General features: G+C 44.1%; 1 protein-coding gene across 1 annotated transcript in view; it reads left to right on the top strand.

Annotated features, from left to right (window-relative positions):
- The window catches only part of COL22A1 (collagen type XXII alpha 1 chain), a 276,007-nt gene extending 259,137 nt beyond the window's left edge, over positions 1-16,870 (top strand). The window contains exons 54-65 of the mRNA XM_083144895.1: positions 1,875-1,919; positions 3,584-3,637; positions 4,919-4,972; positions 7,064-7,117; positions 8,159-8,230; positions 9,154-9,189; positions 9,839-9,883; positions 10,918-11,097; positions 12,624-12,690; positions 13,283-13,465; positions 13,906-13,983; positions 14,981-16,870. Of these exons, the coding sequence (XP_083001021.1) occupies positions 1,875-1,919; positions 3,584-3,637; positions 4,919-4,972; positions 7,064-7,117; positions 8,159-8,230; positions 9,154-9,189; positions 9,839-9,883; positions 10,918-11,097; positions 12,624-12,690; positions 13,283-13,465; positions 13,906-13,983; positions 14,981-15,168 (1,056 nt within the window). The 3' untranslated portion in view covers positions 15,169-16,870. The remainder of the gene's footprint in view (positions 1-1,874; positions 1,920-3,583; positions 3,638-4,918; positions 4,973-7,063; positions 7,118-8,158; positions 8,231-9,153; positions 9,190-9,838; positions 9,884-10,917; positions 11,098-12,623; positions 12,691-13,282; positions 13,466-13,905; positions 13,984-14,980) is intronic.
- Positions 16,871-18,727: the final 1,857 nt, after the last annotated feature.

Raw genomic sequence — 18,727 nt, 5'->3', positions numbered from 1 at the left:
AATGATAAATGTCTTCTAGTGAAGTGAGTCCTGTCAGTTTCCGAAGATCTCTATCTTCTTTCCATGAAATAACAACCGTTTACTCGCTGGCAGAAGTTGGTGCATCATTCATTTTCAGATGCTCCGAGTTATTTCCAGGGAAGCTTCATAGATAGCAGCACAGAAATCACCTGGAATGTCACTGGCTGACAAATACATCTCTATTACAGCGTCCCTTACACGTCTACAGGCTGCAGAAATGTGATGACAACAATAAGTTCTGTCAGCAAAAAGCGCTGTGGGCCTGTTTGAGTCCTGTTAGCAAGGCTGCAATGTTTGCATATTGAAAAAAACATGCTGTGCTGCAGGTGGGGCAGATGTAACATGTGCAGAAAGAGTTACATTTGGGTGGGGTGTGTTCAAACTGAAATCTAAATCTAAATTGCAGTGTAAAGGCCCCAATACAATACACTATGCGACTTCTCTAAGTCACATCCAGTCTTGTGACCTGCCGGAATCGTCCCCAAATCGGGTGAAATCAGCCCCAAATTGCTTTGTGTATGGGGCCTTATTTACCCAGCACAGAAACAAAATAACTCACCCAAATCTAACTCTCTCTCCACATGTTACATGGTTGGACAAAATCGAATCAAAATCGAACGGTTTTCAGTCGCATTGGATCCTGATGCACACTCCTGTGCAGTCTATATTGAATAGAAAACTAGACTGTGTATAGTTTTTATATAGTACAGATCTGTAGTATATAGTCAAAATTTAATGGGGACACTGTGCTGTGCGATTAATCTCGATCGAATCGGGATTGAATAGAAATGAAATCACACCGTTTGTTCAGGGCTTTACTCTCATGTCATTGATCAGCACTAATTAACACTGCATGCAAATGATGTATGACTTAATCGAATAACAAGTAACGGTGGGACATAGAGAATGGCTGCTTCTTAAGTAGGCAATTTATTTTTGTATTTTAATGAATTAAACACAGTGATGTGTAGATGAAAACAGCATTGGCTCTAAAAATGAAGAAATGAGTTATGAAATCCTCATTTAACGGGCAGAGCCACCGAAATTAGCAACACTGTGTGCACTAGGGATTATAAACCTACTACTCCCAGCCCTCTTAATGGAACTGGCTTCTATAAAAGATTTGATTGGTTGCTTCTTCAATAGAACTCCCATCTCATACCTCCCAACTTTCTCAATTGAAGAATAGGGACACTGCGCCCGAAAAGGGGAGGGGGGGGGGGCGGCATATGCAAACGTGGGTGCAGATTATGCAAATTAGGCCACACCCCCGTTTTAGGCCACTGCACACAGCGTCTATTCTGTCAGATTGGGGGGGACTCCCACCCACCCCCCCCCCCGCAGCGGGACGCGGGCGGGACGTGGGAACGTCCCCAAAAACCGGGACGTTCCCGCGTTTAGCGGGACAGTTGGGAGGTATGCCATCTTAGTAAATTTACCCTGTAGGGTCCATGGTATACAACTTCTAGATAGATCTCGTGATCTTCTTGGGTCTCATCAGCACAAGTTAGAGAATAAAATGTTTAGGGACTTTATAAGGGTGTGGGTCATGGGGTCAAAAGTAGGTCAACGGTGTCTAAGTCAAACCCAAAAGGTCAACACGCGCAAGGTCGACGTGGTGAAAATGTCAACACACAAAGGTGACCAATGACCAGCAAATCGGCCTCACAATTCTGCTTTCTGAGGTGTGTTTGCTGCATGAGGAAGCGGCGGCCATTTTGTGCAACTTTAGGCCAGCTGTGATTTAAATGGCCGCAAGCCACAATGGTTTTGCAGAATACATGTCTGTTATTGGGTTGATGTTGGCTTATGATTCACAGATTATTGCAGAGTTAATATATATTATCTTTCAGGGATTCAAGGGCCACAGAGGGGACGCCGGGCTACCTGGCACCAGAGTAAGTCATAATCATGTCTATTCATGCTCTTTATACATATTTAGATACAAATCCTTGGCCTCCTATTTAAATTGTTTCACTCTTCTCAGGTTTCCTACGTTATTGGAGTCTTTAATGTTGGTGGTTTCCATTCCTAAGATCCCAATTTCTCAGTCTAAATGCCCCCCTTACACTTTAGAAATTTTGGCCGATTTCACGTGTACCCGGGGGATCGGGACGAGAAATTGGGCAAAATGGGATGCCTTTGATGTCTCCTCTGGGTTAGAGGTCGGACCTGCATGCCTCTCCCAGGGGCGGGGTACAGGGGTCGCATGCGATACATCACACATCAAATGACCGCAGGCGCTCCTCCGCCCAGGTAGCTCAGTGGGATTGGCTGGCCATACACTGCTGCAATAGCGAGTGCGGATTTTTGATACTTTGTGCATGTTCAGCACCAGTTCTGTGTGCGGGTGAATAGGCCTAGTGACACAGGGCACAGGACAGCATCAGATTACGAAGCGGTGTCGACGATGGAAAATGGATGCGTATCGCCACCGTGTAGGGGGAGGGAAGAGGCCAGGATCTATGTCATTGAATGGAGATTTCCTGGCCTCTTAAGAGGATCTGTATCGGGTGGCTTGTTGGAAAATCCCCTCTGGGGTGTTTCAGTGATCCGATGCTGTGTCCAAGGATTCAGGTCAGACCATACTGAAAGCGGAAAACGTCTACTTGTCAAAGAAGCAGCAACTCCATCCACATGTGAATTAGGCCCTCAATGCCACTGGGCAACTGTTCTTGAATCAGAGGCACTGAGCGATATAATCATCCCCACCCCCTACCGGAAACCCCCGGGAGCAAATGGGAGTTTCACACTCACTCAGTCGTGCGCTCCAGAGGGGGGCAGGTGAGGGCAGACACAGGGCTGGAGCAGGGGATTCACACAGTGTTTTATAAGCGTCACCATCAAAATGATACGCATATATGCTGCACTATGTACCAATTCAGCTTTGGTTGCTGAACATCGAACATCGCTATTTGGCAACTTTTGCTGTTCTAGGCATGCGTGCAAGCTCATGTCCTCATCTGCGGTCACATTCTTAAAAATGTGACCGCAGTGTAAGTGAAGGCAGGGGGTTGCAATGGGGCATTGGGTGGGCACAGTCTGGACAGCGGATGTGTGTCCGGACTGTTTGCTTGGCTGTTCACTGTGGCTACATGACATCACACACAACCGCTGTGAGCCAAGACGTGGCGGCACATCACCTGTCTGTGCAGCTAGCCTGAGCGGGCAGCGGGTAACTCTAGTTATGCAAGTACATTGCAGTACTGTAAAGCATTTCTGTGACGTGATTGCACATATTTTGTAATCGCATTGTGGTTAGGAACCGGGCATGTTACAGAGGACACAGGTGCGTAAGTTGATCTCAGTCACCCGGAGACAAGTTGGCTTGGGTCAGCATTCACCCGCTGTAAACCACACAGGTCCCGCTTACCATGCAGGCGCCTCTTCAGGGCTCGGAGCCCGGAGCCTTTGGCAGTTACGCTTCACAGAGAGGATAGTTACAGTCTGCTGAATTAGGCCCACTGTGCTACATAGACTGCATTATTTATTTGTACGCTACCATGGTTAAGTAGGACACACTATTTGTTGGGTGGAGTCATTCATGGCCTTTTTTTCCTAGGGAGAGCCGGGTGTACCAGGACCTCCAGGACGGGAAGGCACAGCGGGAAAAGAGGTGAGTGCCGGTACAATCTGTTACAAACACACAATATGTACAGTATAATATTGTGATTGATAGCAAACAACTATTTGACCATCGTCACTGATTATCTAGCCACTAGAGGCCCCATCACCACTTCTGACGTGAGGGGGAGCTGTAGTAGGCTGCCCTCTTTCAATATGTCCAAGATGGTAAATTACATACAGATGAGCACCTCTCAGCCAGCGCTAGGGCTCGCCAGAATGTCCCCGCTGGCGATCGCCGGCAGAGAGGTGCTCCATTTTACAGACGGCGGGGGATGGGAACCCTGCCCGTCTCCGCTTCAGGGAGATGGGTAGGGTTTGGGGAGTGCCAGGAGGCGGTGGGAACCGGCGGACCGCGACGGGGACCGACGGTGAGATCTGTTGGAAGGGGATGCACGAGCGTCTTGTGTGCACGCGTCTGCTTCCGGAGGCTGGCGGTTGGCGACCCCCGCTGAATGGGAAGGGCCCTATCTGTATAATGACCAACAAAGCTGCCAGAGGGACGGGGGGGGGGGGGGGGGGGTGTTGGCTGGGTACAAGGAACACGTGCCTAGACACTTTCCCCTTCCCCTAAAATATCAAAAGGTTTGATGGCGGCTCTGATGATCAGATCTGGAAGCCATAGCCAGCAGAAACATACCCTGACAGTTGGGACACAAGAAGACAGGACAATCCTCACCAAAGGAATTGGGGACAGTTGGACATATATGTAAACTAACTAATTTATCAAACTAAGTCGAATCAGCCTTCACGACATGGGAACGAGCAGTCAGGTATTTGGATAATGCCAGCTAGTTCCTCTTTAGTCCATAGTTGGACACATAGATGCTGTGTAATTAAACATCCCATAATAACTACAGCGGTGAACGTGTTGTGCCTCCGCGGTGTAGATGGTGTATAACGGAAGCTTGCTTCGCTGTATACTGCAATCTCACTGTGAATATTGTGAGTTCATGCAGGAAAGAAATAAATGAACGGAGCGGACTAAATAAAATATCGATAAGTTCCGCGTGAGCTTTTGGTGTAATTAGCTGCTGGAATTATAGATAGATAAGTTAATAAATGAGCTGTGCATATCTCTACCAAGGGCCTGTTTTATGGCTGTGTTATGCTAATGGATGAGATGTGTGTAATTGTGCAGCCTCCAGTTCCCGTGCCTCGCTATAATTAACATGAAGAAATTCTCGTTGTCGCAGTCCCAAGCCGAACAGAAATATATTATTTATGCTGAAGCGTTTGTTTCCGTTGCTGATCTTTCTTTGCATTTTATTAGGGAGATCCCGGACCACCAGGTCATCAGGGGCCCAGAGGGATCAGAGGACCGTCTGTAAGTCTGCTGTCAAACAAAGTTGTGTTAAGATTTGTAATAACATCCGTGCCAGTGACCACAATTGTAATAACTGTAAAGAAAAAAAAAAACACATTTATTACAAATGAATTAGAATCTATATAATAAAACTAACCGCTGCAAAAAAAAAAAAAGTGGGTAAATAGGCTGCCGAGCGCTGCATGTTGGGCCTTGCCTGTCTGTCGTGCAAGTACACCGATAAGCTTTATTTTACACAAAAAGAAATATATCAGGCTTCCCGAATAGCTGGCCAACCCCAACACGGCTTCCTCCCTGCACTGGAGATGCCGTGCGCAACATCTCTTCGGTGATAACCGGCTGCTGAGCAGCGGTGATCTCCATCTGCCCCCAACTGCCTCCAACCCCTGGGACACTGCAGAAGAACAGCGAGGCAGCCTCCAATAAGTAGGAGTGTCTCACTGTAATGGGGGCAGATTGGAGGTATGTGTATGTATGTAGGTAGGTATGTATGCTCTGTTTGTATGTATCTATGCTCTGATTGTTTGTATGTATGTATGTATGCTCTGTTTGTATGTATGTATGCTCTGTTTGTTTGTATGTATGTAGGTATGTATGCTCTATTTGTATGTATCTATGCTCTGATTGTATGTATGTATGCTCTGTTTGTATGTGTGTATGCTCTGTTTGTATGTATCTATGCTCTGTTTGTTTGTATGTAGGTATGTATGCTCTGTTTGTATGTATCTATGCTCTGATTGTATGTATGCTCTGTTTGTATGTATGTATGTATGTTCTGTGTTTTTGTGTATATGATTACTATGTATGTACAGAATGTTGAGCATGTATTGTATGTATGTTGTGTCTGTTCTGAGTATGTATGTATGCATTGTGTGTATGTTTGTATGTATGCATTGTGTGTATGCATGCATTGTGTGTATGTATGTATGCTCAGTTTGTATGTATGCATGTATGTTCTATGTGTTTTTTGTGTTCATGATTACTATGTATGTACAGAATGTTGAGCATGTATTGTATGTATGTTGTGTATGTTCTGAGTACGTATGTATGCATTGTGTGTATGTATGTATGTATGCTCTGTTTGTATGTATTTATGTTCTTGGTGTTTTTTGTGTATATGATTACTATGTATGTACAGTATGTTGAGCATGTATTGTATGTATGTTGTGTCTGTTCTGAGTACGTATGTATGCATTGTGTGTATGCATGTATGTATGCATTGTGTGGGTATGTATGTATGCTCTGTTTGTATGTATGTATGTATGTATGTATGTTCTATGTGTTTTTTGTGTTCATGATTACTATGTATGTACAGAATGTTGAGCATGTATTGTATGTATGTTGTGTCTGTTCTGAGTATGTATGTATGTATCTATGCATTGTGCATGTATGTATCTATGTATGTATGTATGGGAAGAATGATCGGGGGGTGGTGATGCTCTGGGGTCAGGTTTGGGGATGGGGTATGGGGATAGATAATCAGCAAGACTTATATGAGTTTGTAATAAACTGGGCCATCCTAGGAATCCCAACCTCATCCTAACTCTACAATTGTGTCAGCTATCGACATTTACTATATATTAATATTTTGATCATGTCGGCTTTGTTGTGTCGGCATTCTGAATATTGACATGACGGCTGCATTCAGTTCAGGCAGAGTAAACTCCCATGTGTCTGGCTTTATGAGGCTGACATGAGAACTCCAGGTGAGTGTCAGTAATAATCTTGTAGTCCCTGTGAGGGGTGAACGAGGTGACTGGTGAATAATAAAGTGCAACCTGTGTCTTTGCAGCCGGTCTGGAAAATAGGATCTATTAAGTTAATTGCAAAAAACAATTATCTGTAAAGGAGGAATCTTGGCCCAGGTATAAGGCATGCACACGCCAAGCATTTGTCATTCCTACCCTCAGTATCGGCCAGGAAGTCCGGTGGGGACATGACCTTTCCGATGAGTCATCTGTGCTTGATGCAATTGATCCCAAAACAAAGTCTCATCTGTTATGACGCACTGCCCTCTCCACCCGTTGCAGAGGTACGCAGCTGTGACCCTTCCAGTCTGCTAACCGCTGTCTCTGCTGTTTATTTTATTAGGGTAAAAATGGAAACGTCGGCCCCCAGGGGAACACAGGGGCTCCCGGTGTGATGGTAAGTGCAACTTGTAGGCTGTACTTGGATGGTTTTTAAAAAGCAGATCAGTACAGTTGTATTGGAGAATTAGCAAAATATATAATATATAATATTTGATGTAGTGTCAGTATCTCAGCTTATGATCTCTTGTGGTACGTGTCCCCGGGTTCATGCAGGGTTGCTAAGAGGAGGTTTGGGTGGGTACTGATTACGTGGACCTGCCCAGGTTCACCTTGAGGGCATGGAAGCAGCCCACATGCAGGAATTGTAATACCAGTCTTCTAGGCACATGCCACTGCGAAGCACAGTTTTATAACTGGTGGGTGTGGCCACATCTGTGCTCGGCTAATTGGCCTGATGCACTACAGGATGCACTGGGATCGCCTGAAGGTGACCCCTTTCCCATCCTCACTTCGGTGATAGTTACATTAGCATATTCCGTCACTGAGGCTTCCTAGTGACAGTAGACAAAGCTGAAGCTGTAAATAGCTGGGGGCATATTAAGAGAGGATGGGTCAGTGAGGTCATCTCCTCTCCCTGCGATAAAGACTATGGCACTGTGCCACAGACTACTGCATACGCGTGGGTAGCTGCAAGGGATTGGAATTTTGGCTGCACACTACACAGGTCTTTCTCAATTGAAGTAACTTCATAAAGTTCAAAATCTCCTAGCTCTTATGCAGGATCAAATAGCTCAGTGAATAGGGTGTTTGACTGGGATCCAACAGGTTGAGTTTAAGTCCTGGCAGTAAATATAATAGTATAATTGTACATATAAAGCGAGATGGAAAAGAAAGCCTTAAACAAATGCAAAATATATGATAATAAATATTTAAAGATAAGGATATTAGACATCACAAAGGAAAAGACATCACATAAGTAAAAGGTAATATTAGACATTACAAAGGAAAAGACATCACCTAAGGAAAGATAATATTAGACATCACAAAGGAGTACCATACACCTATGGTAAGGCTGTAGATTTGATATCTGTCTATATGCTTTGTACACTGGATATACAATATATATCTTACTGTTTTCCCTTTTTCTGCAATTTAGGGTCCTAAAGGAAGCAAAGGCGAGGCGGGCACTGTAGGAATGCCCGGGTTTCAGGGACATAAAGGACCTCCGGTAAGTAAATGTAGTCCTGTGATTCCATACAATGCAGATTAGTAGTTTGGTTATATTATGTTCTCATGTGTTAATATTGATGTAATGTCCTTTTTCTCTGGCTGCAATGCTCTTCTATGCTCTTCATAGCTCCCAGCACAGGAGCGTACACAGCTTCTCACTGTCAGAAGCCAGCCAGCAGCAGTAACCAGCGCACGCCGTATTGATCGATACCTCTATGTAATCTCTAGCAGAGCATTTTGGATTAATACATGGTTGGACAGATAGTTATTTAGGTGACCGAAGCCTACAAAGCCTGATTGGTGCATTCTTATATGCTACCTTCGGTCGCACTATGGAAGTTTGCAGCAGCGTGCCGCTATGGCAGGTAAAGTTACTTCAACTGGAACTACTGTATAAAATACAATTTAATATATAACAGCAATGAGATGTAGGTTTAATTACTTTGTAGTGTTACAATAGGGAAACAAAAAGGTTGTTGTGTCAGTGCAAACCGGATGTGACAAGTGTCACCGAGCGCAACAGCTGCGACACAGAGCTGAGAATTGCGTGTAACCGGTTTCCCAAATAATAAATATTCAGATACAGGTCACTCCAGGACAGATATCACCCTGTTCACACTGACAGCCCGTGTGTGCGGCGCAACAAATTAACCAACTGATACAATTATATTGTGTCAGTGCGAATCTGCTGTAGATTTTGAATGTGCAAAAAAAGCGCTGGGCGTTCCCATGCAAATTGCCTGTGGCGCGGGTGGGAGGGCAGGGGGCAGGGGACACCACCGGCTGTCAGCTTCCCGCCCACTTCCTCCCGAGGGTGCCTGCATATCTAAGTGACCTGAGAGTCAACCTTGTGATTCAACCAGAACAGCCCTTTAAAGTTTCATAACCCCCATGTGGAATTAATATTTTTGTTTTTTTAAGGGACAACCTGGGGACAGCGGCTCACCTGGGAAAGAGGTAACAAATCATTTTTTTCTTTTTTCTTTCTCTTTTAGCACTTACAGTATTAATTACGTTCTATGCGTTCTAGCTCGCCAGTGTCATCGCCCATCTCGCTCTCAGAAAAAATAAACGAGATAGAAAATGATGCAGATATTTTATGTTTTTGTATATGTAATTAGTGATGAGAGAGCGAGATGTGAGGATTAACTCACAGAGAGATGGCAGTACAAATAGATTCCAAAGTGCGGGATTAGTCTCATGTTTAGATGGTCACATGACGCAGCGTCCCATAATATAAGGTGACTGTAATACAGGTGTAGTTCCGTTATAATAAGTGTTCCGCTTTGCTGTATGTCCTTATATTCCCCAACACATGAGCTGTATGGAATGGTCATAACACATAACCAACTGATCTGTAGTTAGTTAGTTACAATTATTTAGCGTGTACAGGGATCTGTGGGTATTGTAGATAGGGCTAGTTACAGTATGGAGTGATTGGGACATGGTTGGAACCCAATTCCTGCATTATGATCTTGCAGCGTTACTTTTGAACTTTCATTTACTAGTATTTTAGACCTGCCATCTGCCAAGGTGCTCGCTAGGTTTTAGACCATACTTCGCCCTACAAATATAATACATGTTTTCAATTCCGTTTTGTCTATAGGGTGCTTCGGGGAAGCCGGGTGATCAAGGACCTAAAGGCGATCGAGTACGTTATGTTTTCTCCACAATGTCCTGTAAAGCAGTTATTATAGTACTGTACTGTGTGTTCTTATATCGGTTATATACTGTAGGTGCATAAAGTGCTGTACACAAAGGTTCAGCCACATTCTACATCGACACGCTTTTGCAATTAACGAATAGGTAATTCCAGCGCTTAAAGTGTTCCTATAGAGGTGATGGGACTCATTTCACCTCCCCACATCACACACACACACATCAGGTGGAGCCCAGGCCAGTGTGTCAGGGTTTTTGGCACCCCCTGCAAACTAAATTGGTGCCCTACCTCCCATACTTATAAAGAGACAGTAGTCACACAAGGAAGGTGTGTGATTACACAATAATACCTCCAAATCAAATTACACAACACAGTAGCACAATCCTATTCACATTACGCTGCATGTAGTGCCCCTGTTTCATATTACACAACATACAGTATTAATGCCCCTTATTCACATTATATCACTCAGTAGTGCCCCTTATTCACATTATGTCACTCAGTAGTTCCCCTTATTTATGTTACCAAATAGTACTCCTTATACAAGTATGCCACACATTAGTGTCCTTTTTACACAATGCTCACAGTAGTAGTGCCCACAGCAGTAGTACTGCATATATGCATAATGCCCACAACAGTAGTGCCCCATATACTAAATGTCCCATAGTAATAAAGCCCCTTATACACATAATTCCCACAGTAGTGCCCCCTTATACACACAATGCCCACAGTAGTAGTGCCCCTTACACACATAATAATAATATCTGTCTCTGTCACTCCTTCTGCCTTCTCACCTCTCTCTGTCCAGCCCCCTCCACCCCTCACACACACACTTTAACCCCAGGGTAATTCCAGCAATACACAGCTAAATCTCCACCGTTTCCTGGGACGTGGGATCGTCCCCGTTTTCCCCACTTATGAAGGTCACCTATTTGCCTTATTTTATTACAGTCTATATTTTTCTCTGCTGTGATTGTGAAAATGAATGAAGGTTTTCCACTGACGCACTCAATGGTTATTGACAGGGTGATCCCGGTAACAAGGGAGACAAGGGCATGCAGGGGGAGAAAGGCCAACCCGGAAAACCTGGAACCCCAGGACACAAGGGCCACACCGGCTTAATGGGCCCCGCTGGACCTCCTGGAGAGCAGGGAGAATTAGGACATCCAGGATCACCCGGAGCTCCAGGACTGACCGGCCCAAGGGTAATAACATGTTTAAGTCCTCTCACATGACAGATTGTGTACATGTGTATATATATATTGCGTATATTTATAGATCATTGGCAGTACAGACGGTCACCTTTCCCCATGCGGGAAGCTGTGCTGGCAGGTTACAGTGACATTCGGTGACATCGTGCAGCAGGAAATGTCAAACAGTTTAATGGCAATGTAATAAAAGTCACAGTTTGGAGTGTAATTGACTTTAATGGGTATTTTACAGGCAGACAAATGGAAGCCACAATGATGGAACATCTTCCCTTTTCCTGTTAGATATATTTACGTACCATCCCCACGCTGTGCAGTCGGTGTCTAGTATTTGCCTTACCTGATATCTGGTTGTGGTGTTACACAATATACTGTATCACATAAGTATAGCGTGCGTACACACTGTGGAAGTTACTATACTGTATATCCATTTTCAGCTAAGCCATGTCACTTCTGGTCTCTCACTGTAACATATACTATGATGTCATTGCAATTAATGCCTAAACTCGTTAGTCCTCTCATCGGAATGGTACGTCATCGGGGACGAATCCGTGCAGCCAAATGCCTAATCCATGTGTGATTTCATTTTCTGATTTGACGATATTTGACACCACAAATTACAGTTACGAGCTAATTGGTTGGTTGTTTAACGCTCTCCATTGTATCACACTCCTAGGCTTAGTAAATCTTCCACCTAGCCCCCAAAGGGGCTGCAGTAGGGGTTTGTGAACATGGATAGCAGTCAGCAGTGACTGCAAATCACTATGGCAAGAGTGGAGAGAGATCTGTCCTAGATAATTAGCCCCACCCATCTTCATTCTTGGTGCCCACCTGACAGCTGGAGCCTGGTGACCAGTACCTCCAATGTCTCTGGGAGTTATGCCACTGGTCATTTTGGAAAGCATCAGTGACTATTAATAGTCTATTACTGGAACACTGATTATTTGCTATGTGCGCTGACCGTATTATAGCTAAACCCCCTACTTAGATTCCAGTACCTGCTCTAGCATGGTATGGTTGCAGTGGCATAAATATAGAGGGTTCAGGGGATGCAACTTCTGTGGGGCCTTGCGAATTGGGGGGCCCTAAGGCAATCCCTTGCACCCTCTTGATTTTTGTTTTTAAATATTGCTGTGTGGGCACTGCAGTGGCTGCAATGGGCAGCAGAGATGGGCCCAGATACAAGAGGGGGGATCCTGGGCCAGTGTAAGGCTTCTTGTCACCCTAGACATAACTTCAATCTACCATCTTAGATGTTCTACAACAACCACCTGCATTAAGAACAACAAGGATGCCTTCCTCATAGACAGACTTAGCCCCCCCCCCCCCCCCCCCCCTAATCCCGGCACCCTAGCCTGCCGCCTATTGGTGGAGCCGAGCCTGGAGCAGATCTGGTCAGCTAGGCTGTTAGGCGGCACCACCCCATCGGCCCTCCTGGCATCTCCCATCCTACGACTAACATGTACAACGTGAACTAATGACACCAGGATATAAATGTAAAGTCTTCTACTTCTTGTTTGCAGGGAGAAGCTCCATCCATTGAGACTCTGCGGAGACTAATTCAAGAAGAGCTGGGGAAGCAGCTTGATTGTAAGACAATACGTCTAAGGATATTTAGATGATTTGATAAATAATGTTAGTAACTTTTCAGCAGCCTCCTGGTCATACACCATTGTACTGTATGAATTGGTTTCGACAGATACTAGCCTGGGCCCTCGCACACCTAGTTCCCCAGTCACTATGACAGCAGCTGGCACGTAGCCCGGACTGTGGTTTATCTTGTTGACTCAATATCGAGGTGTTCGGCCAATGACTTACTATTTCACGTTGAAGGCCAGCCTATGAAGCTGTTTTTCGAGCCATGGGCAGGAGAATAAAAATGTCTGTATATCATTGGATGAATACATTGAGTGAGAGAGTGATTGACAGGAAGAGGCCACTTGGGGGGGGGGGGGGGATAATGGGCATGTTCGGGGTGGGTCTAGCTGTCTTCGTCTGTGAACTCGTAGGCATAAAATATGGCGCTGGTATCGCAACTCGCGTGGACATGGTGGCCCTGAGGGAGTCAATCTTCCTCGCAACTGTGAAAACCTTATGTCGACCTTTTTACTGTCGACTTAATGCTTGTGTCAACCTTCCAACCCTGTCAACCCTTTCATTTTGTCTTATCTCCCCCCCCCAGCCAAATTATCCTACCTCATATCTCAGATGCAGCCTGCACACATCAAGTCCGAACAGGGCCGGCCAGGTCCACCCGGTAACCCAGGGAAAGATGGAACTGACGGAAGACCAGGTCCGGCAGGGGAACCAGGACTGCCTGGACGGTCGGGACCGGAAGGACCTATAGGACCCATTGGGCCAAAAGGTCAGTATATTCACTTTGTATAAACTGCTATACTATATACTGTGCAGTTCCTGATTACAATGGGACTAAGGCGGTCATTCTGATTGACCGGCAAAGCTGCGTCATCTAAACGCCGCCCGCACACAATGGATGTTTTGCCTAAATGACCAAAACATCCGTTGAATGACCCCCTATATGTTCAGATAGATTTGCTGGGCATTGGTTACATTCACACACACTGCTTTATTCATTATAATTCTACAAATCCACATTTTAAACATATATACAGTATTAGTGTTCTATTATTTTGATAATATAATTTATTGAATAAAAGTATTTGTAGCTTATTGGGTATTTGTTGTGTTCTCGTCCCTTCTTGTCGCCAGACCTAAACACATACATTATACAGTAAGAGTATTTGGTAACTGTTTTGTTGCTCTGCAATGTGATGTATTTTACAGGCGAGAGGGGATCCAAAGGAGACCGAGGGGAACGTGGAGTTGGCATGAGAGGTGAAATTGGCCCGCCAGGAATTCCAGGTACTTAATAAAGCTCAGGGTCCTTTAGTCCTTGCGTACAGTATGTTATTCATGTTTATGTAATAAAAATACATTGGCGGATTCAGGGGAGAGGGATCTGGGAGATTTTTTTTTTTTACATGAGAGTGCACTCAGAGTGCATGTGTGCAAGCCTTGGAAGAGGGAGGTAGAGGGGTTTCTTTGTGAGTTGCTACTGTACATACTGTAGTCTATTACAGCCTATATACGCTTCTTTATCCCCCTCCATCTTGCTCTTTGCCCAGACCAGCTCTATCAGAACCCCCATATAGTGTGTTAGATTTATGTGCACTGTGAGCATTTAACAGTACACCGTGGCGGAACTATCATTGGTGCAGTGCCCCTGAGGACTAAGTGGCCCACTGCTTCCCCTGCCACCCTCTTTCTATCACCCAGAAATGCACTTGACGCTAGTTAACGGGGGGGGGGGGGGGGTTACGTTTCCCTAATGCATTACTGGCACACCTAGCGTGCGCTAGTGACAGCCCACTGAGTTACTCTCGGCCGGGCTGTCCCCTGCAATCCCCCCCCAGTGATTAACAGCTGGGTGATGTATTAACAGCTGCCCAGACGTTAAATCGCCCAGGCAGCTTTTGCCAGCTCAGGGCTAGCGTTTTCCTATCCCCACAATGCTGCTGGCTCCGGGCTGCGCTGGAGATCTTGCGATAAAAGCGAGATCTGGCACATGCCCATTAGAGCCGGCAAAGGGGGAATCATGAGTGCGCATGCGCAGGGATGCCGGGGCCACCAATAAGGAGAGCCGTTAACGCTGGGCATAACGGCTCTCCTTATCGGCTGGGGGAACTATAATACATTCGGCCGCTATGGGTCCCCGCTTCTTCACGTTATGCAGAAGAAGTGGGGCCCATTTTTCTTAAAACGTGATGGGCAGATTGATACAATATTTTAAGTGTACATTGAGTCTTTTATTAAAATTAATAATTTACCATTATAACCAGAAATATATGTTTGTGTCTAGGTGTTCCTGGAGAACCCGGCTATGCTAAAGATGGAGTGCCAGGCTCGGCTGGTTCTCCAGGAGAACCAGGTTTACCAGGACTTACTGGACCCCAAGGACCTCCTGGTGTTAATGGACAATGTGACCCTACACAATGTGCCTACTTTGCGAGTCTAGGTTCCAGGCCCGGTAGCGTCAAAGGAAATTAAAGAACATCTGAGACCCAGGAGGACTCATTGCTGAAACTTGAATTTATTGCTGGTTTTAAAACCTTCCAAAATGAAGGGTACCGACATGCGTTATCCACCCTGTGGAGTTTCCGGCTTGGGGCGGGAGCGATTCAGTTTCAATACATTTCTCATCTGTTTTCTTTTTAATAGATGAAATTGATGATTACTGCCGATCGGTCAAGGCTTTTTGTGTTCCTCATTTACGTGTGTGTCATCATTGTCTTTTTGTTTTTTAGTTTTGTTTTTTCTCTCTAAAGAAGGAATTGTAATTTGAAAGAGCAGAACATTGTACAGAGAAATACAGTATAAAAGCAGACTGTCCCATGGAGATCATATAATCTCTACATTAGCCATGGTCATATGCTCTACTGGCAGTAGACTAGTCTAGGACAACGTTTCTCAACCTTCTCCACAAGTACTCCTAACCATAGGTCCACGTTTGGCCAAGCAGACCTGGCCTTGGGTCAGAAGATATACAGAGCCTTTACTTCTTGTTACCACTTTTTTCCCCCTTCAGTTCTTGTCAATGGTTTGAAGTCATCTCTATGTAACCAACCTATTACTCAATTAATTTATTATATAGAAAGAGTGGTTCAAGGTCTTGGGAAGAGAGGCCCAGAAACATAAAGGCCCAACAGTTTTTCGGAGTGTAGTAGTGTAATTAAGAGCAAAAATTGGATTAATTTTCTGTAAAAATGCCTTGTTAAGAGGGATAAAAAACGGTGGTTTTGATTGGTTTACTTGCATCTGGGGATGTCGGTGGTATTTGACTAGGCTTAGGGACCCAAGTGGTTCTCCAACAGCTATAAAACCACTAGTTCCGTATTCCCTGTCAGCCTTGGGAGAGCCACAGTTTGCCTACCTGTAATATCAATATATTGTACTTTTATGTCCTTAATAGTCAAACTCCTCAAAAACTGTTCTAAAAGGAGTAGTCATTACAAGTATGGTCATAGCACAATTCATTATAGGTCATTATATCATCATACAATAATTATTTGTGTACCAGAAGAGTATTTCAAGGCAGTAACGTAGGAATGAGATACTGGACGCTGGTATACCTTTCATTTTGGCATGAATGACCCAATATCAGTTCTGTTACTGTAGATAAGGGGTGGCCAACCCTGTCCTCAAGATCTACCAACAGTTAATTTATATCCGGCAACCTGTGGATCTATAGGAGGAATGAATGCAGCTGATTTGAAAATCTGACAGTTAGTAATGACCACAGCTGTGCACCAGCTAGGTGATCTGGGAAATGTGACAGTTAGTAATGACTACAGCTGTGCACCAGCTAGGGAGTCTGGGAAATGTGACAGTTAGTAATGCCTACACCTGCGCACCAGCTAGGTGGTCTGGAAAAGGTGGACTTTTGGTAGATCTTGACGACCGGTTTGGCCTCCCCTGCTGTAGATAATACATTGCGGCAGTTTATAAAGAATGAGTTGTGGAGAAGATAATTTATTTGTGGATCTAATACTTTTTGTTGGATGGACGATTCTTCATCCGGAATTATGGTGCTCCTAGGATTTTGCACAGTAGAACCCACTCGTTTTACTAGCAACCCCCACACTCTCCTCAGCATATTGTATGGGGCTTATTGCTGTCCTGAACATCCTGTGACTGCCTTGATGTATCCATTGTGTATTGTATCGACATAAAATACATTTGTGTTAAAATTTGCATTTATATTGATTTTCTTTTCAATGCAATTAGCTTATGCCATGTTTGGTTGGAAATAATTAGCGATAGGACATGAATGAAGATGCAGTGGGAAACAAGGAGAAACCAGCTGTGGGTTCCATATCATTAATAAGTCACTGCAGGACTGTGGCCCAACCGTGCACCTCTCTAGTAGCATCCCTTGCAGATTCCATGGGAATATGTAGAGCAGAGGGACGTTACGCTCTGGATTTGGTTAAGTGATATCTTCAGATCTGTCTGGTTGGAACAAAAACTTGGTTATGGAGGAGAGCAAATGACAGTTGACCATTTGCTTGGAAATGCTGGAAAACTGACAAACTGTCACTCATCCATAACCATGTTTTTGTTCCAACCAGCCAGATCTGAAGATAAATCTTATCAGTGTATGGGCACCTTTAACCCGAGTCAGCTGGTTTGGTGGTGCTTGGATATTCCTTTTAAAAGCCATGACTGATCGGGCTTGGGGTTCTTTCAATCGTCCTTTCCCTGTTACCATAGAGGCACTTTTTAAACACTTGGGTCAGATAAAAGCTCTCTACACTTAATCGCTGTTGCTCGCTGGATGGTTTATTCATTACTGTACATTTATTTTTTTATTGCTTAAATTCATTCTTCTTTTTTAAAAACGTTTCCACTTTCGATGCCAACTTCTGAAAGGTTTTCTTGCATAAAACGATGTGTAGAGTCTTCTTTCAGCTCGGTGCCCGTCTCATGTAAAGCAGCCTTTTAGCTCTAGTAATATAATACTCTTTAAAAATAATTAACTCCGCTTTTACAAAACCATTATTTTCTTCTTCCAAAAATTGCACCAATCACTTTACTTCACGTATTTCACCAACCGCTTCCCAATTTAGTATCCTATCAGCAAGTAGGAAGCCACTGGTGAGATCAATCAAGCTTTGACTAAAGGTGCGTACACATGGTTAGATGTGGAATTTGATTGGCCTTCGTTTCGATTTCGATTAGATTTCTACTATATAGATTTGCCTGGCAATACTTTTTTTCGATTTCCACTAAACGTTAACAAGTATCGGAATCAAATCTGCATCAAATGCTGCTAAAACGATAAGATGTGCATTCAATTTCGTTTCGATTTCGATCCGATTTTGCTTCCAATCGAATAGAAAAATAGTGCATATCTCACCGTGTGTGCCCTCTATTAAAGTTCTTCAAGTTTGGTTGACTGGAAATCGGTCAAACAAATCAGATAGTTACATTGGGATAAATATGGGGACTCCCAAGATTGAGGACAATGCAGTTATCCCTTAAAGCACAGGTTGTCAAACTCGGTCCTCATGACCCCACACAGTGCATGTTTTGCAGGTCTCCTCACAGAATCACAAGTGAAATAATTAGCTCCACCTCTTACGGCGCCAAGGTTGGGATGTGAGCTGACCATCTTGGCCAGAAATGCCCTCTTCTGCCATTCGTACCCCAGTTCCGAAGAGTCCTCTGGTCAATCACCCTCTTCTCTGATCACTTGTATCAAAAAGATTTAATCATCTCTATTTTTTTAGAAATGAAATATAAAAAAAATGTCTTGCAAATGTGAATATTTCAGTTGTGGTGCTGGAATATGAGTTTAGATTTCCATATTTGTGTATAAATGCAATATAAAAAGAGTTCCCTAATAAATACCTACGATATATATCTGTTAAGTTATTTGGAATTGAAGTTGTTATGTAAATACAGTACAAAGTATTATTGAACTTCATTTTTATTTTGTATGAGTGAAGGCTGACGTGAATAAAGAGTTAATATTTGAACTTTCATTCCTCGTTTCAATATTCGCTACATTCATTATTTTGGGATTTTAAGGATTTGCTCATCGTTT

This window comes from Crinia signifera, chromosome 5 (assembly GCF_055691185.1).
Source record: "Crinia signifera chromosome 5, ASM5569118v1, whole genome shotgun sequence".
Classification (NCBI taxonomy): Eukaryota; Metazoa; Chordata; class Amphibia; order Anura; family Myobatrachidae; genus Crinia; species Crinia signifera.
Note: the sequence above shows the minus strand (reverse complement) of the source record. Positions and strands in the feature narration are given on the sequence as shown.